At 40.2% G+C, this 25,102-nt stretch overlaps 1 protein-coding gene across 4 annotated transcripts in view; it reads right to left on the bottom strand.

Moving 5' to 3' along the window:
- Positions 1-25,102, bottom strand: part of LOC140202723 (glucoside xylosyltransferase 1-like) — a 57,529-nt gene that overhangs the window by 20,268 nt on the left and 12,159 nt on the right. For 2 of the 4 annotated variants that reach the window (XM_072267950.1, XM_072267951.1), the window contains exons 2-4: positions 17,739-17,831; positions 2,281-2,476; positions 1,517-1,648 (exon numbers count right to left, since the gene is read on the bottom strand). In XM_072267950.1, the coding sequence (XP_072124051.1) occupies positions 1,517-1,648; positions 2,281-2,476; positions 17,739-17,831 (421 nt within the window). Of the gene's footprint in view, positions 1-1,516; positions 1,649-2,280; positions 2,477-17,738; positions 17,832-21,068; positions 23,342-25,102 lie in introns of those variants that run through there. The other 2 variants (XM_072267953.1, XM_072267952.1) reach the window with 2 other exon arrangements.

Raw genomic sequence — 25,102 nt, 5'->3', positions numbered from 1 at the left:
GAAAAGTGACAATTATGCTGGATAAAACAATGACATGGTATTATTTTAATGACAGAAGATTATCTGGAGCCCTAATCAGTATTATTCCCAACAAAAAAAGAATCTTCTCATGATGATCAGATTTGTGTTCTGGAAGCAACAGGAGCAAACTGATCGATGAGTTTCCTGCATTATATACTAGATTGAATTTCTAAAATACAATGCTACAAGGTACTTTGGTCTTAATATCACCATAAAAGGGAAATCTTTTTGTTTATTAAATAGAGAGGCAAGTCATTTTGAATAACAGAACTGTTGTGATCGACCACAAAATAAAACAAATATTCAAAATGGACTACCGTCTCTTTTAGGACAGTCTCTTGGGGGGGGGGGTCATTTGCATTGACTCCAGTGCTGTGGGCTTCAAGTTGGATGACAAAACCAGTAAGAAACTTGAAGACTCAGACGCTGGTTGCATTTGATTGCCAGGTTGGGTAGATAATTCCAAAAGTAGCACACAACTTCTGTCATTTATATTCAGCTTCTGTGTATCCTAACAAAGTGATTCAAAGTTGTCAATTACATCCTCAATGCTCCTTGTCCATTTGAGCAGTCACAGACCAACAACACACATGTCAATAAGGACCTTACAAATCTTCCAAGAATGTTTTGAGATAATTCTTGAATCTGAAAGATCAACTGTTTACCCCGCTCCATAGATGCTGCCTGACTTACTGAGTTCCTCCAGCAATTTGTGTGTGTGCTCAGGATTTCCAGCATCTGCAGAATCTCATACTTATTTTTTCCATTAGTGGGAATCTAATTCCCACTATTCACCTAAAAACTCTGACCATGAAGGAATTCAAGGAAACATGATTGTTTCAGGAGTCAAGTGTTGGGCATGGAAATAAGGTGACCAGCCCATTGGAATTGAAGGAATGGGAATATAGTCTTATTGCAGGAAATGTTGAGCTAAACAAGAACTTTAACTTTAGTCTGCTTATTCTACCTCTCATTAACAGCCATCGTCTCAGATCACAAAGGAAGCCAGAGATCATTGAAACCCTATAAGCCATGAACTCCGTGCTGGGTTTGGGGCCTTGACCATCAAATACATGATTTCTGAGACAGACAAAGGCTGTACTGGCACAATGAAGGTGATAGTGGATTTCATCATCGATGTCAGCCTTTCTTGAACTGCAGCTTTCAAGATATGGGAAGTGATTCACTGTTTCCGGGGTTTTACGGAGGACTAGATTGAGGCATAGCAAAGTGTAAAAGGGAAAGTCCTCCCTATGGGCACTCTGCCTCTGCTTTTGATCTCCACTCAGTTAAGTGGAGATTTGAATGCTTGGGCTGTAGCTGATCCAAACACTGAATAATCTGCATTTCGTAGTTAGAGGAGAACTGCTCTACCTACATTCTCTCTCCCCACAATCTGTTCTTTAGGTCAAAAAGTTCTCTGTAGACTGCTATCTGCAGATCCCTCTGAAGCTAACCCTAACTCACTCCCACATTCCTCTTAAATATTTCTTACAGGTAAGAAGAGTCGCTGTGAAGCACAAGGTTTGAAGAGTTTCTTCCATACTGCTGCAGTATCAGCTGGAAATGTTATTGGATAGATGGTGTGACTGAACTTCTGATGAAATTCCTTCTTCCAGTTTTCCAGCTGCATGTAAAACAGAAAGGTTATCAAAAGCACTTTCTACAAGTTATTTTCTGCCAACAAGTGGTAAAAGAAAATGACACAATTGGGACCACAACGCATTGGGACAACTTCTCCAGCCAATTTCATGACCTTTTTCATATTGATAGGATACAAGATAAAATCTAAGTTTTTTTTCATTCCAGTACTTACAAGAGATATCAGAGCCACTGTCAACTTCAAGCATAAAGAAATTGCAAAAGTAAGTCTAAATACAGTCAACCCCTACATTATGACTAATTGGGTAACGAAAAATCGCAAATCACCACCCAGAAATTTGAGATAGGAAATAAAAATCACTCTCACAAAATTTATGCAAAGAAATAAACATAAAATAATAACACAATTTATTTTTTTATATTCTCAGTTCTAGATGCACGCACAAATGACGCAGTTTATCTTTTTCTTCTTGGAGCAAAATACCCTCTTCCCCATACATAGGGACTGCCAGCACACAAAATGTTTAGCTAAACAAGAAATAAGTTAAATTTATTAGATTTTTTAAAGTTACCATGCAAAATTCAACAAATCCATTTCACTTACTAATTTTGATGCACTTGTATAAAAATGGCGTAAGTATCAAAGCAGGTACTTACTGAGCTATTGAATTTATCATGGAGTTCATCCTCTGCAAATATGTGGAAATAAAGTGGTTTTTGACTAAATAGAACAGCAGATTTTAGCATAGTTAGTGTTTCTTCCAGTCTCTCGCCACAAGCTACCACCGCCAGATGCATCCTCCCTGAAGAATTTTCTAACGAGCCTGTAGACCTCAATCTTCCTACTTCATACCTGTGAAATTAGTTACACTAAAATGTTAAAATGCACTTTCAACATGAGAGTAATTGTATTTTTAAAACCACCAAAAGTCAAAATAATTTCAAATCCATGACTAATGTATCTACTGATAAAAAGTGTGTGTTTTCCTTATACAATGATGAGAAATATGTTTCCAAATCTCATTTAAAGGTTTTACCATTGGGCAAGAGAATGCTGCATTGGCTGTCCAATCTACTGTAGAATCCATCCAATTTTATAAATTAAAATTCAGACAGATTTCATGAAGACCATAATATTATTGCTCAAATGGTAAAGGTGAAAAAAAACCCTTCAATACACTTTTAAAATAAGTCATAACTGTAGATCCATGAGGAAATTTCACAAAGACAAGACCAAGCTCAGGATTGAACTCAAGACTCTGGTACTATAATATCAGTGTAAATATTCCTCTTCTCTTTACACTTCATATCAAATGAGCTGCAAATCTCAATGTCTTGTTCAATCTTGTCTCCTAATTAGATTTAAGGGTAGGTTGTTTTAGCAGTACTATTTATCATTAATTTTAACAAATCTCCGGAATGTAACATCCTGGTAAAGATTTTACTGCTAATATTGTAGGGTATTTCATGTAATGGTTTTCTGTAGAAGCAGTGTGTTCTGCTGATAGTGTTTGGGTTACTGTTAAAGATGTGAGATGCTTAGGAATGTTGTGTCATCCAATCAGGAGGGTGGAACTGGGAGAGGTTCTAGAAAATGTTGACGGAGAGGTTTTGTGATGGACACTGAGGTGGGTCAAGGTCTTTTTCAGTGGGAGATGAAGAGAGAAGAAGCTCGATCCAGCAGGATGCAATATCTGATGGAACCCAAGAGGGGGAATTCTTCCAGGGATCAGTGAATAGGAGTTGGCGCTATGTGTACATCAGACCCAACGGCTTTTGGAAGATTGAGCTCCAACCTGTGCACATTTGACTGTTTAATTATGATGAACCCTTTTGTTTTTTTTCTTTAATAACTGTTTAGTTAAATTAACATTCATAAATATACTTTCTTTATAATTGTGTACAATGTACAGTTTGTTATTCTCTGCTGAAGGGCGATTGCATGGGGGCAGTATTCATACAGATTGGGATTCAGGTAGGTGAGGCATCCCAACCTCATGAGTTTGGTGGGACCAAAGTCATATCGACCTTAGATGTACGGAGGTTGAGAAAGGTGATATTCTCACCGCTGAGTCCAGTGGCTGTTAGTGAGAGGCTAACGAGCCACATCTCTAAAGACGCCCAATACAAAGGGGTTTCAGGAAAAAAAAAAGTTAACTTGCATTTACGTAACACCAGAACAAACTCAGCGTGGTCCATCAGCATAAAGCTGAGTGAAATGGAGTCAGTGGATTCCAAGCAGTGTCTGCGATAGGAACAAGACGCAGAAATTTCTACTAAATTTCTTCAGTATTTGTCAGATTGCAATTTCATGTTAAATTTTTGCACAGTTGAAGATGGAGATGGGGTGAAGTGAAGAATCCAATGGCTACAACTGGAAATCAGTAAAGGGGCAATAGAAAACCAGATGCTGACAGTATACATGTGGAAGTGTGCTTTCAGATAAATATCACCAAGGGTCGGTATTTGGTTGAGAGATAGGAGAGGGCCAAGGATAGATCATTGAAAAAAAGTGCTAGGGGTTGACAATGTAGGAGTGTGAAAAAAAAGCTCTGCAGGCAATTTTCTAGCAGCATTGGACAAGTAGCAATTAAATAAGAAAGATGTATCTGCTTGGAGAACTATTAGAAGGTGGTGTATAATAATTCAAAAGTCACAAATGTCAAGAGGAAGATATTGTATTAAGAATACAGTAAATATCAGTTTGATCAACATTGTAACTGCTCCCACTTCAAACTATATACAGACAAGTAAACACTGATCTAAAATTGAACCGTATTCTTAAAGACTAAGTGGCATCGTTTTATTGCAAATTTTGAATCAGTAACTCACTCACTCTGGCAACAATATTCTACAAGAAACAGAATTTGAGCTAATTCTACCCAGTGGGGAATGACTGATAAACAAATATCCTCTCAGTAATTCATGAATTTATCTTATTTGGGAAGGAAATAATTTTAAAAATGTAAAAAATATTTTTATTTTAAAAAGAAAGTGGTACAGTCCTATTAAATGTGTACTTTTGATAGTGTTGACTGTGATGGCCAATCATAGCCATTGCTAATCTACCCAAGGCTCATACATGGACAAATAAAAAAGATTTGTTAAACATCGGTCACAAACCTTGGCTAATAGTTGTATTTGGCAACGCACTATTGTCTACCACACTAATGGAAATCAGTTCCATAAACAATGAGCTAGATATTAAACTTGGCACTCCATAATCTGATATCTTGGCTCTTCATTAAGTCACTGAAGAACTAAAACCAGGCTTTTGTTTCCATGCAGTAGCAGCCTCACCCACCTGAACAAATACCACAAGAGTAAAAGATACTTTTCCCCATCACATCTATACCATTGGTCCATTTCATCTGGATCAGTTTCAAATGGAGATACAAATACTTTCTAACAGGTACATTTTCACCACTGAATCAAGAACCTGATAAGTATTTCAAATGGATAGTTCAGTAGATTAATAAACCAGCTTTTAAACAACTTTTCCAAATCATGACACACAGTTTAATAATGGAACCTGCAAAATGATGTTGCTAATAATTTATCAATAAGGCTGGCTGACATTGACAAATCATGGGATAGATGCCTGGGGAAGAATAACAATGACTTTTATTTTACATAGCACTTCTAGCATTTCCAGATGCAATTTGCTCTCTATTCCAATCCAGGAAAACATCTTATCTCCTGCACTCATTTCCAGTTAAATATTCATTGAATATCACAGCAAAATTTAGCCTCCTGATTCCTCTAGCAATCTCTGATTAAGGTTTCAGCAGGGATCATTGATTAATTTATAAAAGAATAATAAATAAATTTCAGCATTCAAAGTTAAGTTCCATAGTGCACATAAACTTTTTGTGATTAAAGACTAGATGTAGATAAGTCAGCTAGAAATGTGAAGCTTACCAATTGCACTTCTTAAGACAAATGGACATGTATTAAAATATCCACTGATGTCTCACACACACACACACACACACACACACACACACACACACACAGTCATTTGATCTGTTTCTTAACCAAATAATCTTCATTACCAAAACTGGCAAAAAGTTTGCAGTTTCTAGCTTTTTACAGTATAGAAGCATAAACCAGAAATATGATGCAGAAGAAACACTCTTTAAGATTAGCATCAGCTAGTTTCATTGAATTGCTAAGCAGAAAAGTGAATTTAAACCAGCTAACAAAACTACGAATACGACTGCCTTCTAAAATAATTATCAGCACGAACTGCAATTTATTCATAGTACTGCAGAGAGTAAGATTGTGGCACCATTCCTGGGAAAGATATTTAACCCAAGGAAAAATTATTGAACTCTCTCATCCATTAAGCATTTTCTGTATTTATTTCAGGCTTCTAGCATCTCCGGTATTTTGCACTTAGACTTACTATTTTAAAATCATCAAAGACAAAATTAAATCTATACTGTCTTTGAGATTACCAGGTGAGAACAGAAGTCAAATTATTTGGTCTATTAATTGAACAATACCATGCTTACACATTGATTTTTTTAAAATTTACAACAGTCAGTATAAATATTTCCTTAATAACACACCAGAACACATTGCTCGTGTTGCACTATTATTACGTTTGACTCCTGGCATCCATCTTTGAAGTTAGAAGCTGTCTAAAATTAAGTGCAAATGTAATAACCTTTTGTTTGAATTGCATGGACTAATGAAGTGAGATTCTTTGGAGATACATCTAATTCCAGATATTACCATTAGTACATCTTATAAATCACATTTTGGCTAAGATTTTTAAAGCAATTGTTAAAAAGGCAGCTAATTCCACAAAGGATGTTAAATGATATTCAGCTTTAGTATGTTATTTTCCATAGTTAAACCTCTACAATGGACTAAAAAAGCTAAAACTCTTATGCAGATGTGGAACCAGTAACACAAATGTGAGAGCATCTGCTACTGTTCAGGTATAAATCCCAACATTAGAGTTTATTGCCTGCAGAGCAACCCAAAATATTTGACAAGCCTCTTCCTATGGAAGGTGACCTGCTGCCCACCACAGAGCATCAGAAAGCAGTTCAAACTGTCACAGTACAAAAATACTAATACAGCTGCTAATATGTTTGTATCTAACAAAATACATCAAAAAGAGGGGCTGACAAGATTAATTTAAAATGGCACATAATGAATAAATTAAATACCCCATATCCTTTGCTATTTTTGGTTTGTCTTCTCATTTATTCCTTAGCAATTTCTACTTAATCCTTTTTTTTCAAAAATAGCTTATTTGCACTTTGAAACAATGACTTTAGAAGTGAGTGAGGACACATCCCTTTTTATTTTGAAATGATTTACTAATCCTCAGTACAACTATTACAAATAAACATTAACAAATACACACACAAAATGCTGGAGGAACTCAGCAGTCCAGGCAGCATCTATGGAAAACAGTACAGTCAATGTTTTGGGCGAAGACCTTTCATCACAACCCTTCTTCATTGAGTCCTGATGAAGGGTCTCGGCATGAAAGGCTGACTGTACTCCATTCCATAGAAGCTGCCTGGCCTGTTGAGTTCCTCCAGCATTTTGTGTGTGTTGCTTGGATTTCCAGCATCTAGAGATTTTCTCTTGCTTGTGATCAACAAATACAGTCTAAATCTAAGCAACACCAGAAACAAATCAGATTAAAACTTTGCCACATTATATTGTGAATCATGAATAATTCAACTCATGAAAAGGAAAGAAATAAAAAGCAGCTCTCTTCCCAGATGCTGCTGGACCTGCTATATCCAAAATGTTCCGCTTTATAATCATTGACTATAAAGGAGGTAGCTCCATGAACAACTTTATTTTTGTTTATCATAATGGAGCTAGTGCATGGATGCAAAGTGCAAGGCATTTTCCTTTATCTTTAACCCCAGATATGCAGAATGGATGGTTAGTATAAGACAAAGTTACTAGAAAGCAAGTATATTCATAGATGGTGTTATTTTTAAACTTAGTGCTGATCTTGTTGAAGACAAGTCTGTGAATTACGATTGCAAAAACAAGGAGATCGCAGAAAAATTTCAGGTATTATGCACCTATCTTGACCACTTGACCATAGAGAATGCATGTGATGTACTAAAAAAAAAGCTGTAAATCAGACATTTGATAGTAGGGTGGAACTAGAATGAGAAATATGATACTTATCCAAGTGGTTTAAAAGAAGCGTGTAGTCAGAAATTTGGTGCATTACTTATAGTTTTCCAGAATTAACTAAATTTGGAGAAGGTTTCATTAAATTGGAGAAAAAGCATTTGGGAAGGAGACAAAGAGCAGACAAAAGAAATTTGCCAATTAGCTTAATATTTGTCATAAGCAACGTTGGAAGCCTGTTATTAGAGATGTTACAGCTAAACAACTAAAATGAAGCAAAATATTTTGCTTTCAAAATCAACTATGGAACAACACTCTAGAAAAAAAATAAGCCAATACAAAATCAAGCAGAAACCTGTCCACTGGTTGGAATTAAAGTGAAAGTCGTCCTGATGAAGGGTCTCAAACTGAAATGTCAACTGTTTATTCCTCTCCATAGATTCTGTCAGGCCGGCTGAGTTCTTCCAGAATTTTTTATGTTATTCTAGATTTGCAGCATCTGCAGAATCTCTTGTGTTTATGCAATGAAAGAAGTAGTTGTTGGAGGCCAGTCATCTCAGCCCAGGACATTACAGCGGGAGGTCCTTGAGGAAGTATCTTTGATCCAAGCAACATCCACCTCTTCATAAATCATCAAGATTTGAAATTCATTTATTGAATACTATACAGCTCTCTCCAATTTATAACTTACTTGTTATTTAAGCACATCACATCCATGAGACCAACTTGCACTCCTTAATGACACTGCATACAGCAGTCCAGGAACTGACCATCACCATATTCTCAAGGACAGTCAGGGATGGGCAGGCTGGAGACTAACAGCACATTCACAACCTGCAAATGACTAAATGATTAAAACAGACCAGACAGGTAATGGTTCAAACAACAGTCTCTTTATAGCTCCATTACATTTTTGTCCTTTCAATATCTTTCATTTCTAACTTTAACATCAGTCATTTTTGAATCAAAACTTTTTTTTATTTTGCGTTTTGGTTAACTGATCAATTGATTTATTTTTGACGGAATTTTACCTGCTATTGTGGAATTTGCACTGCAAGTGATTAGACTTGACAATTGTAACAGTAATTAAAGTAAAATAACATTTAACACAAAAATGAAATGCTATTGATGCTGAAAGCCAGGAACAAAATGCAAAATATTGGGGGCAAAATCAGATCATGCAGTTTCTGAGAAGAGAGAAACAATTTTTAACTCAACAGCCTTCCATTAAACCAGGGGGTCCCCAACCTTTCTTGCACTGTGGATCAGTTTACTATTGACAATATTCTTGCGGACCGGCCGACGGTGGGGGGAGGTAGGGCTGCCAACAGACAAGAATAGCAGTCAAATACGTTGGGTTCACCCCGAGAAAGACTACAATAACCATGAAGCCTTGCACGGGCACCAGTGCGCATGCGTGTTGTACGTGCCGATTTTTCCTGCAAATTGTTTTTGGCGATTCTGTTCAGAGGGGGAGGGGGACGGGTGGTGTTGATCACGACTGGAATATAGGTGATAAGTGGCTAATATACTCAATTTCGTTTCTGAAAGGGTTTATCTAACGAATTTATATTAAACACACGGCGCATATTTTTCTCTCATGAATATAGTGATAAGTCAATTATCAGGGGAGGACAGTGGAGCTTGAAGTAAGTGTGGAACGAACTTCCAGTAGAAGTGGTAGAGGCAGGTTCGATATTATCATTTAAAGAAAAATTGGATAGGTATATGAACAGGAAAGGAATGGAGGGTTATGGGCTGAGTGCAGGTCGGTGGGACTAGGTGAGAGTAGCGTTCAGCACTGACTAGAAGGGCAGAGATGGCCTGTTTCCGTGCTGTAATTGTTATATGGTTATATAAGTCAATAGCATCATAACATTTTAAGTAACGTTTGGATATTAAACACACAGCATATATTTTCCCCGTATGAACATATAAAATCATTGCAACACACCAATATCGCTGAATCAGTGGGAGCCCTGGGCTTGTTTCCCTGCAACAAGACGGTGCCATTGAGTGGTGATGGGAGACAGCGATACTCGAATGGGGTGCCTTATGTCCAGTCTATTCCGCAATTTAGTTTTCGTTGCATTCATTGCAGAGGTATATTGGAAATGGAAGCAACATTTTCAGTGCTTTTGTGGCTATCTCAGGATATTTAGCCTTCACTTTGATCCAGAATGCTGGCAGAGATGTTATGTCAAACATACTTTTCAGTCCGCCGTCACTTGCAAGCTCGGGGAGCTGATCTTCTTCCCGCGCTGACATGGATGACGCGCGGGTAGTGACCTCGCGTGCATTCAAGCTCAACAGTGGCTGTGACAGGGAATGAGGGAAGATGCAGCGGACTCATATCGCCAAATCATATTGTTTCCTCGCGGCCTGGTAGGGTATGCTTTGCAGCCCGGTACCGGTCCACGGCCCGGCGGTTGGGGACCGCTGCATTAAACTAGAAGATTCAACTTGCACAGAGGTGAAAGGAAACAAGAAAAAAAACTGATAATTAATTGATAATTAAACAAAGGTTAAAAAGGATGATGTGCAAAAGAAATGTGATGTAGAAAAATGGGTGCAGGGTTAAATGATAACAGCAGAATCATTATCAACCACACAGTCCCAAAACTGTTAAAACAATATTAAGCCTGGAGGCTGTTAAGGGCTTAAGTGAATGATGAGGAACGATTCTATGTTTCATTAGACCAGTGCAGGAAAGAAAGGACAGAGATCACCATGCAAGTAGGATAAATAGAACATTAAAATGATGAGTGACCAGAAGCTCAAAGTCAAATTTTCTGACTGAGTAAGGAATTCCATGAAGTAATCACCCAAATCTTATTTGGACACTGCAGTGTCAGAGAGATCACACTGCAAGTAACAAAAGCAGTATGCCAGATTGAAAGCACATAAATCAGTGTTTAACATGGAAGGAGACATTGCCAGCCTATGAGGCAGGAAGGTGTAGCATCTCTACCAATTACTTGTGAAGAACTGTGAGAAGGTGTCTTTGGTAGCCACATCATACCAGGAGTAGCAGCAGATCACCAGTTTGAAATATTAAGTCATTTTCTTTCATTGGGTAAGTGGTCTGACCTAATCAGCATTTCCAAATTGTTTTATTTGTATTGAGCCAATGAATATTCAAAATTAAAGTTTATTTATCATGTGCACATTGAAACATACACTGCAATACATTGTTTGCATTAAAAACCAACACACCCAAATATGTGCTGGGGGTAGCCGACAAGTGTCACCACACATTCCAACGCCAACACAGCATCCCCAAAATGCTTGGCAGAACAACGCAGAACACAACACAACAAACAACAACAGCAAAACAAGTCCTATTCCTTCCTCCCACCCATGCAAATACATAATCCTCTAATCCAAAGAGAGGCCATCTTTTTTGGCCTCCAGCAGACTCAGATCTGAGACACTAGATCTTTGATTACCTCAGAGAGTTACAGACCCAGGACTCAGGCCAATGGGCCTTGGCTTCTGGAGCTATGATTCGATCCCTGGGCCTCAATCCTTGGTATCAACCTAAAGGAACCACTGATAACCAAAAGCTAGGTCCTGAACTCCAGACTTGCTGATTCGTGAACCCAGGGGGTCATCAGACCTCGCTCCTCCCTGCTTGGAACTCTGACTCTGGACCTTGTGGACATGGGGGTGGAGGGAATTGCCAGGAAATGTAGAGGCTTGACCCAAAAACAGAGCAGTGGAAGTGATTTTGCAGTAAACAATATTTTACAAATAAACTGTAAAATAACAAGCCACAAGGGGCTAGACAAAATAGAATAGAGTTCCATCTCCAACTCCATAACGGCGTTGTGTGCAGTTGAACTTGCATGAGAAAGCACAAGGGTGTGCCTTCCCATCCAGTCCTCATTGGGAGAGGATGGCCATGTCAGATGCATTCACCTCTACTGCTAAAGGTCCGTAGGGGTTCAGATTGTGGAGAATGGGGGCGGTGGTAAAGTGTCTCTTGAGATCCTTGAAGGCATGATTCATGACAACACACCAGGTTATCCATGAAGTTGGTGATCTGGTGAAGGAGGTGAGAGGAGAGGTGATTTGGCGGTAGTTCCTGATGAAACAGCATTTGAAGTTGGCAAAGCCCAAGAAGCACTGTAGCTGTTTGAGAAAGCAAGGATAGGACATGCACTTTCTCTGGATCGATAGTTATGCCTTGGGATGAAAGGACATAATCCAGGAAGGAAATCACTGGGTGGAACTGGTATTTCTCTAAGTTGTTGTAGAGTTGATTTTCAAGAAGATACTGAAGGACTGAACAGACGTAATAAATATAGTCTTGGGGGGTCCTTGGAGAAGATGAGGATGTCATCAAGGCAGACAAACACATACCTGTGTAGCATGTCCTAGAGAAGCTTGTTGATGAAGCCTTGGAAAATGGCTGGACTGTTGGAAAGTCTGTAAGGCATCACCAGGTATTTATAGTGGCTAGTGGGTGCTATGAATGCAATCTTCTACTCAGCTCCTGGTGAATGTGCATCAGGTTGTATGCGCCCGGTAGATCTAGTTTGATGAAGATCTGGACCCTGCAGAGTGCTTTGGATGCTCTAAGATGAAGGAGAGATGGTAGCGGTTCTTAATGATGATTTTATTGAGTCCATGGTAGCCAATACAGGAATGAAGACCCCTGTCTTTCTTTTTGAAGATGAAGAATCTTGCACCAGCTGGGGACTGTGACAGTTGAATGAAGCCGTGCTACAGTGCTTCGGCCATATAGTCATTCATGGCTTGAGTCTCAGGAGCGGAGAGGGAGAAGAGACGACCTCGGGGAGGGATGGTTCCCAGACTTGGGGGTGGTCTGTGAGGCTGTAGGGTGCTAGCTTCCCTTTTCTGAAGGTGATAGCTAAGTTATGGTATCTCACAGTGGTGTCTGAAAAGAGGATGCTGTCCAAGTTGCATGCCATCTTGGACAATGTCTCCCATCCACTACATAATGTACTGGGTGGGCACAGAAGTACATTCAGCCAGAGACTCATTCCACCGAGATGCAACACAGAGCGCCATAGGAAGTCATTCCTGCCTGTGGCCATCAAACTTTACAACTCCTCCCTTAAGAGTGTCAGACACCCTGAGCCAATAGGCTGGTCCTGGACTTATTTCATAATTTACTGGCATAATTTACATATTACTATTTAACTATTTATGGTTCTATTACTATTTATTATTTATCGTGCAACTGTAACGAAAACCAATTTCCCCCAGGATCAATAAAGTATGATTATGACTATGACTACTATGTTTGGTAAGGTTGAGAGTTTCCTCCATTTCCTCGGACTTAAGGGATGATGTCAGCTGAGGTTGTAAACAGGTGGCCTGGGAGGTGGGTCTCCAACATAGCAGTGAACCAAATGACCAGGTGAAGTGACAGTCACGAGTGGAGAGCCAAGGGTAAAGAGTATTGGGCGAGTCAATAAGGAGGAATTAGATGGACTCACTGTGCTCCACAATGCTCATGTGCCTGATCTGACCATCCCAGACCACGATGGATCAATAGCAGTGATGCAGAAGAGGTGAGAAATGGGCTCGGTAGGGAGTCCAAACTGCACATTAGAGTTCAGTCCAGAAAGTTGCCTCCTGTGGCAGGGTCCATCAGAAAGGAGCCTCCTGTATACATGGAGCCACTGGGGTTTGGAAATGGACAGACAGCATCAGTCAAGCTATGGTGCTGGCATGAGAGACCAGGAGGAGCTTACCAGATAGAAGGGCACTCGTCTCGTCTCTACACGGTAGTGCCATTTACCCAGACATTGTGAGCATTTGAGGCATGGATGATCATGAAAGCATGAATTTGATACATGTGATCAGTAAGTGCCTAATTTGTTTCTCCACCAATGCCCACACTTTTGGTGGGGGGTGGGGGGGGAGTAAAAGGAGCTCTCCCTAACTGCCTGGTTTTGGAGGCGTCAATGATGAGGAGTCTACAGCCTGAAATGGTTCTGGGAACGGAACTGGGGCTCTGGGCTGGTGATCTGGAGGGGCATTCCAAAAGATGCTTGTCAATTTGGAGGGCCAGGGTGATGAGGCTTGCAAGGTCACTAGGCATCTCCTGGGTAGACAGCTGGTCTTTAAAGCACTCCAAGAAGCTGCGATGGTAGTGGGCCAGCAGTACTTCCGTATTCCATCCACTCTCCACCATGAGGGTCCTGAATTCCACGGTGTAATCCAGCACTGACTGTGAGTCTTGACGAAGGCAAAGAATCCAATTTACTGCCTCCCATCCCCTTCCCAGGTGGTCAAAATCCCAACACATCTCAGCAGTAAGTTCTTCATATTTATTGCAAATGGTGGTTTTATTGTCTCAGTTAGCAGCAGCCCAGGCCAAAGCTCGCCCAGTCAAGAGGGAAATGATGAATGTAATCTTAGCTCAGTCCATAACATACAGAGCCAGCTGGTGGCGTAGTGGCATCAGCACCAGACTTCGGAGCGAAGGCTCCCGAGTTCAAATCCAGCCAGCTCCCTTGCATGCTTTCCATCCGGGCTGGGTTGAGCATTAAGATAGCAACTCAGCCTCGTAAAAATAAGAAAGCCTGCCAAAAAAAACCGCCATCATGACGGCGTCCCAATGACTCCACTCGGAGTTAAGGGCTTTAAGAAAAAATAACGTATAGAGGTGGTGTTTGAAACGCAAGATACACCAGGACAGGAAGTTACAGCAGCAGGTTGCTGATCCATCGAAGCGTTTGGGCACTGGAATCCTGGACTCCAAGGGAGTAGGTTGATTAGGAAAGGGTTACAGTATCGAAATAGAGAGTTGGTTAAGAGTAGCAAGCAGATGGTCATTGATTTCCTGGTGCTTTGGGATCATGAGCTCCAGTCAACAGACAACCTCCTTTAAGTGAGCATACTCTGCTGGGTTTATTGTTGATTCAATCATCCTGTCAGGAAATGCAAAAGCAGAGCAGCAGAGATGATTTAGCAGTAAACGAGTTGAAGCTAGCTGGTTCATATAAGTGAACAAGGATTATGGATGAGACCTGGGTTTAAATGGTCCGCAGGTAATGATTTGTAAATGAGTGGCAGGTTACTCCTGTTAGCTGGGTGGAGACTGAGAGGTGCCTGTCTGTACAGGCCCAAGAGGTGGGCAGTGAGGGGTGCCAGTCTCTGAACCAGCCAGTTTGCTGGTCCAAAGAGAAGAGCTAGAAAACTGATCTTGAGCATCAGATGACTGGTTTACAAAAGGATTACAGCAACTTGTGTCATTTTGTCTCAAAGTAGGTGGCGAAGGGGGCTTGCAGCTATTAGAGACACAAAAACAACTCCAGAACACTATGTGATGCTTAGAGAAAGAAATAAACAACAGCAGACCAAAACTGGAAAAAAGGTTAACCAATTTATGTCACACGATCGATTTGCATTTATAAAGTACACATACCTGGGCACTTCATAGTTGTATTACCAACAACTTCTGGCACCCAAGCAAGGAGTTTATGAAGAGAAGCCTAGAATGGGGTCTTGGCACCAGACTAATGTAAAAGAGTAAACATGGAAGTAATGGGTGAACTTCATACAAGTAAGAATACTGAAGAACGGGAAAGAATTATAGAGAATGATCTTCCAAAAAAATTCAGATTCATTAAAGAATTGACTCAGTTACTTTACAAGGAGACAGTTAATGTCTTAATAAAGAAAGAATTTTTCTCTCATCATTGCCAAGGAACCAACATTGAATTTAGATACCATGAATCAGGTATGCTGAATCCAAAGCAGACCATAAACACACTATATCTCACATAAGGTGCATGAAAATGTTCTGTTCCCAACCAGCAGAGGATGTCTGCAGCTCCACAGCAGCCAGCAAATCCATCCAGCGGGTCTGCCAAATGCTCATTCATATGTACAGGGTATGCAAAATGAGGCATTCACAACCCTAGGAGAACTTGTAGAACTACTGCACACAAGATGCACTTACTGGTCCTAACCATACAACGTAAAGGGAGAATTTGTACATGGACACCATCTCTCATGCCCCAAAATGCTTCACAAGTAATGGAGTACTTTAGACGTGTAGTTGGACTTTCAGATAAAAACACCACTTAATTTAGACAAAACAGGAATGACAAAATTTAATCTATCTTACATAGTTAGTCATGAACAGAATTTAAGGAGATAAATGCCAGCTGGGATACTGCAAAGTTTAATTCCTTACATTGAACAGAGCTGTGAACTCTTGATACAGGTATCTAAGCAGACAGCCAAAGGCTATGTTTAATGTCCAGAGTGGACACCTCCAACAATATGGTAATACAGGTTGAGTACCCCTTATCTGAAAAACTTCTGTGCACTAACACGACGTCGCAAATGGAAAATTCCACAGAGCGCTGAGAAGATCCCTAGGTGATGCACAGGTCTCTGCACACCACACACAGTTCTGAGATGTGACCTCACATATGCACTGAACAGGAGTTAATGAAAAATAGAAAAATACTGCATAAAGCGAAAAATGAAGATGTTGAGCATGTATTGAAAGAATGGATTCATCAGCAGAGTTAATGTATGCCACTTCACTGTATGCTGATCATGAAACAAGCAAAGATCTATCACATCAAATGGAAAATTGAAGGTAATTGTGAATATTCAGCAGGGTTGCTGTAGAAAATTAAGAAAATGCATTAAATTTTTAAAACCTCTGCTAATCACGAAGCAGCAGAGAAATTCATTGATGAATTTGCCGTGATAGTCACTGATAAACATCTAACACCAGAACAAGTCTACAATGCTGATTATGTAATGAATAAAAACAAAATATAAAACACAGTATATTATAACCTTTTAATCAAAAAAAAAAGCATTGTAGGTTAAAAATAAAAGCCTGCCATTGTTAGTTGTTATTCTATAGCTGTTTCAGGTATTCTCCCAATGCTGCTGTGCTTATTTTCTTACCCTCCACACATTATGTTAATGGTAGGTAATAATTTTTATTGTTAAGTAAGACAAAGACTGCTTACCAGTACCACATAAATTCAGAGTCAGAAATGATGGCAATTCCAAGCTATCTCATTATATACTCCAAAATCTAAAACACTTCTGGCCCCAAGCATGAGGGGTATGTAACTTGTATCTTAATATTGTTTTGAAATATGAAAAAAGATGCAGGATTTCTGCTTCAGGTTAACTTTAAATGTAAAATCTCTTTTCACCTTGTTGGATCTCTGTTATTTTCTGATCCCTCATTTTAAAGTACAAACAAAACATGCAAACACTATGCAAACTAAGTAAAGAGCTGAGAAACGACGTGGAGATGAACGAACTGCAAAGGAGGCGAAGATAAAGTTGGCCCCTCTGAAAAATTCATTATTTTCATAATCAAGATAAGAAAAATACCTTAGATAAAATAATCACTGGTTGCATAATTATATCATGTGGGCAATGTGCTAATACTTAGTCAATCAAAAATGGTACGCTGTTAGTTTAACTGCTATACCACTTTTTGCCAGTAGGTGGGGACAAACCACCACATACCATGAAAAATACACGAGTTTGTTAAAGAGTATGAATGATTAACCAACATCTAATATCATAAAAGGTATTTAAAAAGTTGCTTCCAATGACCTCTTATGCATCCTTTTGTCTCCCTTTCCCAGAATATATGTCCATTCCTTCACTGATGGAAAAAAGAGAGTAATGTCATGTCCTCTTCAAGATTAGCAAGATCACTTTCTATAGAGTAGAATGGTTAATTAACTCGCTCCAACAACCAGTAGTTTAGAGGAAATAGCCAGGCTAACATCAAGATAGTGCTGACAGAATGTCTGGGCTCAGTAAACTGGCACATTTATTTAACTAACACCTATCAAATCTGGCAAGAACTGAATAACTAAACTTTTACGATATCATTTTGAAATTAGATTACTCCTACTTCATCCTTTCTCCTTTTAAAACCTGGATATAACAAATCCACATAGGATTAGCATTGTGGGGAGAAACAAAAAGCTATGAATCTATAAAATTACAAGGCAGCCTACCTAAATGCAGAATCCCAAAAGCAGTTCACTGCACAAACATCAGTGGGCAGCATCCAATATGGATTCCAGAAAGACACAGATACATCTTTACACCTAATTGAATAAAAACAAAGTGGTCTATATATCAAAAATAACTACCAACTCTATCAAAATACAACAAAATAACTTAGTATTAAGAAACCCATCAAAAGTGCTGTTTAATTCAATCTACTTACGTATTGTCAATAAAAGGTCATATATTACAATATTTAATGAAGCTACATGTATATCTAAAACTAGTGTGCTGAAACAGCAAAAAAAATCCAACATGCAATTAAGTCAGGATGGAAATCAACTCAATGTGAGATATAACTCCATACTTTCCAGTTTGCTACAAAACAGGGAGGAGTTAGTTCGCATTGCATCTGTTCCATTACTAGTTCCAAATTTCAAAGGTTCAAAGATTAATTTATCATCAAAACATGTATCCATATACAACTCTGAAATCTGTCTTCTCCAGGCAGCCCCGAAACAAAGAAAGAACATGAAAGTTGTTCCGAGAGAAACACCAACCCCACGCCCTGCACAAAAAAGAACGGCATTTCAATCATCATCCCCCAAAACCCCTCCCTTTGTACAAAATCGAATAAGTACATTGACCCCCAAAACCCTTCCCCTCACACAACAAAATGGAAAATATAAAAACCCCCAAGTCAGAAAAAGTCCACAGTCCGTAAACACAATAGTCCAATCCTGAATGCAGAAGCACGATACCATTCTCTGGTATCACCGACATTCATAGAAAGAGAGGGACACCACACGAGCACAGAGGCCTATCCGCCTGCCACAGCGACAGGCCGCTCACAGACTCCTTCTCTGGCAGTGATCAAATGGAAGGCAGTTGGCGCTGAATTCCTGCTTGCCATCTGCATTTTTCTCAATGCCCCAATCTTCCTCAACGCTTTAATCAGTGAAATGGAGTTGAACACATTAGCTGGATCACTCAAATGATCTCCAATCTGTAAACTGCAGGTTCTAACGGTCCCAGAAATACATTTAAGGTGAAAAACAGGCATAAAAGTAGTAAAATAGATATTTTCGTGGGCTATCTGGAAGATGTCGACCGAGGGAGTGTTGTGAACTTGTGCCATCTACTTTATCCCAGATACCCATTTTAGCAGAATCTTGTTCAAGAATGATTTAATTGAGGTCGTATAGAAACAGAGTTAACATAAAGAATTCTGTCACAGCTAAATTCTCTGGTAAGTACAGTGGATTCTGATTAATTGGGATACATTCTGGCCCAATTACGCGGCTGTTCAAATTGGCTGAAGTTTCATGGAAATAGTTAAAAAAGGTATTTAAAAAATACAAACTACGGTTTAACTGAGTAACAAATTATGTATTTAAATGAAATACAGAACAAATTAAAACATAAGCAATACTACCACAAAGTGATGAAATGGACTTTTAACATCGTAAACCAGCAGGTTGTTGTTATGTCTCCCCCCTGCTGTGAAAATGGGGGATACCTCCCTCTCCATTGCCAGGGAGAGAGAGAACCTGTAGGTTGTCGAATTCAGATGAAATGCGAATCTTTTGGGGTACTGCAAGGTCTGTGTCTTTGCTATCGCTTAGCACACGCTTGGGCTCGGTGATAGTATCGATTCACGTTTATTTACGATGGTGGGGGGGGAGGGGGATCGTTGCTTGCTGCCGCTTACATGTGGGACGGGGGAGCTGTGGGAGACTTTGGGGTTCTCATGTTTAACTGTTGTTCATTCTTTGGGGCACTTCTCTAGCATTTCAGGATGTATATTGTACGCATTTCTCTGACATTAAACTTGACTTTTGAACCACAGTACTATAGAACTGTTATCAATGGAGGAATTTATCCAGTGTACACTGCCGTGTTTTGATTTACTGTAAATGAACGAAATCAGCGCAGACACCTAGTGCAGAAAATGGACTATCTTCAGACAGACAAAGATTTAGACGACTGCATCCTCGAAATTTTCATTTTCATTACAACATTCAAGATGACTGTTGATACCTTCAAATTCTTCATAAGTCCCAACTTTTTGAAGTAGTGAAATTATTTCATTTTCGCTCCCAGATGTTTCTGGCATCTCCAAGCCTGAATTCTTAAAACCGCAGTAAACAAAACTGTTCTGAATTGTCTTACTGCTTATTTTTCACCAACTATTAGTGACAAATATCACTGCTTTTTGAACTCAACACACACGCAGCTGGAGCTATTTAGAAACTATTTGCTCAAAGCACAGTGTAGTGTCTAACGGCGAGACACAAGTACATGCGACTGTAAGAAACTGTTCAGCACCAATCTCCTGTCCCAATCAAGCAGCATAGTGTCCCAAATAAATGAAAGGGATCCCAGCTATTTTCTAGATTGGATTTTGTTCTTTAAGAGTTATCCCAAATAAGCAGCTCTCCAATAACTGATGGCCCAATTAATCAGAATCCACTGTATTTGAATCTTGAGGTTAATGGTTAACACAAACTAAGAAATGAGGAGCACGTTGCAACAAGGTCAAACTGTGAGGAAAAGGATGGACAGCTAAAATGTGAATAATGACAATTAGAACAGGAGACACAGATGGGGGGGGGGGGGAGACTAAATGGTAGCCACAGGGGATTTCATTATTAAGAAAAAGATAACATCCTTAGTAATCAAACCATCTTCAGAGGCTATAGGATTTAAGAGCAGGAAGCATATAATTGTAATGGATGTTAGTATTAACAATATGGGTAAAAACAGGAAAGAAGTCCCTTCTCAAGTGTATCAAGAGTTAGAAATTATTTTAGAAGAACATTTTCCCAGGTTTATAATCTCTGGAGGACTTCCAAAATTATGTAAGTTCACAAAGGGATAGGAAAATAAGAATATGATTGAAAGTAATAGTTATACCCTTTTTGGGAAGGTAGATAATGCCGATTGGCTTTGAATGGAGCAGTTTCCAGAATGGCACTGCTTTTGATATCAGATCACAATACTAAGGATTCAATAGCAACACTTAATAATTTATTACCTGTGTCAGCCCGATTTATGGTAACAGAAAGCAGCTGATAATGACCTATTTAACATGTTTCATTGATACAACTGTGTGAATGGTTTCAAAGATAGGACTGAAAACAGACAGGTTACCAAGAACAGTTCTTTTGACCCAATTCTAAATAATTCAGTAAATGACATTCCTAATGAATGAATGAATTGACTTTACTTCTTACATCCTTCACATACATGAGGAGTAAAAATCATCTCTGACTAAATGTGCAATTATAGTAATTTCTAATAAATAGAACAGTCAATGTAAACAGAAATACACTCACATCAGCATGAGTTAATCAGTCTGATGGCCTGGTGGAAGAAGCTGTCTCGGAGCCTGTTGGTCCTGGCTTTTATGCTGTGGTACCATTTCCCGGATGGTAGCAGCTGGAATAGATTGTGGCTGGGATGACTTGGGTCCTCAATGATCCTTCGGGCCCTTTTCTCACACCTGTCTTTGTAAATGTCCTGAACCATGGGAAGTTCACAACTACAAATATGCTGGGCTGTCTGCACCACTCTCTGCAGAGTCCTGTGATTAAAGGAAGTACAATTCCCATACCAGGCAGTGATGCAGCCAGTCAGGATGCTCTCAATTGTGCCCCTGTAGAAAGTTCTTAGGATTTGGGGGCCCACACCAAACTTCCTCAACCGTCTGAGGCGAAAGAGGTGCTGCTGTGGCTTTTTCACCACACAGCTGGTACGTACAGACCACGTGAGCTCTTCGGTGATGTGGATACCGAGGAGCTTAAAGCGGTTTACCCTCTCAACCCCCAGATCCATTGATGTCAATAGGGGTTTGTTTTTTTTTTTATTAAATGCAATCGTGAATAAGAGCCAGATCAGAAATGCTGATCAAGTCAACTAGTTTCCAAACAGAACTCTGATAGGCCAATCAGATGGTTCACTGCTGCCCAGTGAAAGAACACAAAAAAATCATATGTACAATTAAAAAATAGTAGAAATACTCATCATGATGAAGTCTGCTAGAGAGAGACATTTATATACTTGCTGTCCTCCACAATTCAAAGAGATTGAAGGAGAAGGTTGCAGGGTGACAAAATGTGGCAGGAGCACTTGGAACTAAAAACTGATCCCTACTGGGAGAAAACAGCACCTGTTCTTTCCGCACTGTTCTCCAGCAGTTTAAGGACAAAGTCCAGCCGGAACATAAAGGTCAGCCCGTCTCCATGCCTCCTGCAATCCACAACATTGTGACACTGAGGGAGAGGTTGTTTTCTTGACACCACTGTGTCAGAGAGATGACTTCTTCTCTGTAGGCTGCCTCATTATTATTTTTGATTAGGCTGATCAATGCAGTGTTGTGGGCAGATTTAATTAGCGATTAATGAAAAGGAGGATCTGATTTCAAAGGTAATGAAAGTTGCTTTCAAATGGCTAATGGTCATTAAATACAAACATAAAATTTCCAAACATATTTAACTCTTTCTTAATCTAAATTTGAAGTTTTCATTTGCTTTGAGAAGACCACTATCATCCTGTTGATGAAAAATAAGGGAACTGCCTTCATGACTACCACCATCCAGTGTATCTGACATGCATTATCATGAAGTGCTATGAGAGACTGGTCATTGCACACATCAGTTCTAGCCTCTTATACTTCCTTAATCCAATTTGCTTACCACTGAGACAGATACACAGCTAATGCCACCTCCCTGGCCCTACATTCATCTGGATAACAAAGGCACTGATGTCAGACTCCTGTTGCTGGATGCTGAAGGAACTTGGTGGGGGAGAAAGCACCTGTTGAGAAAAATCGGGGGTCAACACTATGTAGAGATCCTTCATCTGGATTGAAAAATAAAAGGGAGATACCCGGTATAAAAAGCTGAAAGGGTGGAGAAAAAGCTAGCAAGCAAAAGGTGAATCCAGAGGAGGAGGAGTGATAGGCAAATGGAGGAGGGGATACGGGAATAGTGACAGAGCTGGGAGGTGGAGGCAACAAAAGGCTGATAATTAAATCTTATCAGAGAGAAAGATGAAGCATGGGACCTGGTGTGAGTAATGGAAAGTTGGAGTAGGAGGAAGAAGGGTTCGAGGAAGTAAAAGATAGTGATGGAGGGTTGAGCTGAGTATAGCAAGCACTGGGTAGATTAGGAGGAGAGGAAGGGGCACAGGGAATAGCCAGGCAGAGTTGGAGGACCTATTCTCCTAGTTTGCGCTTAACCTCACTTGGCAATGAGGTCGCTATACAGCCGTTCCAGGTGAGAGATGTCCCTCGGCTTCATTTATTGCATCAAATTCTCCTAATGTGGCCTTCTGTACACCAGTTAGTCCAGATGCACACTGTCTGTTTTGGCTGCCCTGAGCTCCTGGCTTTGGGACATTTTAATTCTTTGCTCCATTCCCACACTGTCTGGGTGCTAAACACAAACCAGAAGAACAACACCTCAAATTCCACCCGGGTAATCTGTAACACAATGGCATAAACTGAATTCTCCAAATCCAGATAAACTGCTCTTTCTATCAATCCCCTTTCTCTGTCCTATTGATCCAACCAGTTCTTCCTACACTCAGACCATGCACTCACCTCGGTCCTTCCCCCTCTTCCACCCAATACACCTGCCCATCACTCACACTCCTCCCACTGATTTCCCCTGCCCCCTCTGTTCCCATCTGCCTTCCTTCCTGTCATTTGATTCCCCGCTCCGCTTTCTTCTATCAGATTCTATCTTTAACCTTTATCACATTCACCTATCACCTTCCACCTTTCCACTCTCCCCTCCAACTTCCCATCACCCCTTCTCACCTGGAACCACCTATTGCTTTGTTAGTGTATGCTCCACTTCTTCCCTTCATCTTTTTATACTGATTATTTCCCCTCTCTCAGTCTGGTTGAAGGGTCTCAACCCAAAACATCAACTGTCCATTTCCCTCTTCAGATGCTACCTGAGCCGTTGGGTTCCTCCAGCATCTTATAGTTTTTGCTCTAGATTCCAACATCTGCAGTTTCTTCTATCTCCTATTTATTTTCATAATTCCATACAAACTCATCAATGAGCTAAGACTCTGCAACTTAATGTCTTGACCAACAGACTGCAATCAGCAAGGGTTGGCAACAGTACCTTCAAAATTATCCTCACCACTAAGCCCCTCAAGGCACATCCTCAGCCTCTTCCTCAACTCCCTATACACTCATGACTCTGTGACCAAAGTCTGCTGTACTTCCATTTACAAGTTTGCACATGACACCGCAGTTATGAGCTGGATACCAAACAACATTGAGACAGAGTACAAAGAGGAGATAGAGAGCCTAGCAGCATATGTCAAGGCAGCAACCTTTCTGTAAATTTCAGCAAAGAAGCTAGTCATTGATTTTAGGGAGCGGGTAAAGTACACATGCCTATCTGTATCAATGGTACTGAGGTAAAGATGGTTGAGAGTTACAAGTTCCAAAGTACAAATATCATGAACAATTTGTTGCCCTGGTCCAGACATGTGGATACCATGACCAAGAAAGCACATCAATGACACTAGTTCATCAGAAGGCCAAGGAATTCCTGATGAGTCTCACAACTTTTACAATGGCACCTCAAAATGTATCCTAGCTTAGAATAGCAACGGCACTAACCAAGACCACAGAATTGCAAATGAAGTCCGGTCCATCATACAAGCCAGTCTCTCCTCCACACTTCTTGCTCTCTCCGGAAAGTAGCCAACACACTCAAGGACCCCTTCCAACCCTGGGCATTCTCTCTTCCACAGGCAAAAGGCTTGTGAGCACGTACCACTAGGCTCGAGGATAGTGTCATTCCTGCTGTTACCAACTTGTTGAATAGACCTCTCACATACTAAAAGATGAATTCCTGCTTTTTCAATCTACTTCATTGTGGTCCTTGCACTTTATTTCTGTGTCTGTACTGTAGCACAGTATTCTGCACTCCCTTTTCCTTATTACTGCCCGATGTACTTCTGTACGGAGATTATTTGTCTGGATGGCTGCAAACCGCAACTTTTCATTGTATCTCAGTAAATGTGACAGTGTGGTAACCCACTTTCCAGCGCACTCGAACCGGCTCACAAAACAGCACGCGCCGGCAGAGAGGCCTGCCCCAAAAAGGGCGCCAGGTCATCTTCACCAGCAGGGGGAAAAACCCGCGCGCGGGGTCTGCGATTATGCATTCCCCACAGCAGTCCCGCTCAGGGAGGGCAGGAACGGGAAGGCTTTAAAGGAGGCCGCGAAGTTCGAATAAATCTCTTATTTCGCAACTACAACTCACCGACTACGTGTTGTTATTCTAGTGCTGTGTGTAGCACACCGCTGCATTTGGTGACCCCGACGGCCCAAACAATATTT

Source organism: Mobula birostris, chromosome 9 (genome assembly GCF_030028105.1).
Source record: "Mobula birostris isolate sMobBir1 chromosome 9, sMobBir1.hap1, whole genome shotgun sequence".
In the NCBI taxonomy this organism is placed as follows: Eukaryota; Metazoa; Chordata; class Chondrichthyes; order Myliobatiformes; family Myliobatidae; genus Mobula; species Mobula birostris.
The sequence above is the reverse complement of the archived record's forward strand: the minus strand, read 5'-3'. Positions and strand labels throughout refer to the sequence as shown.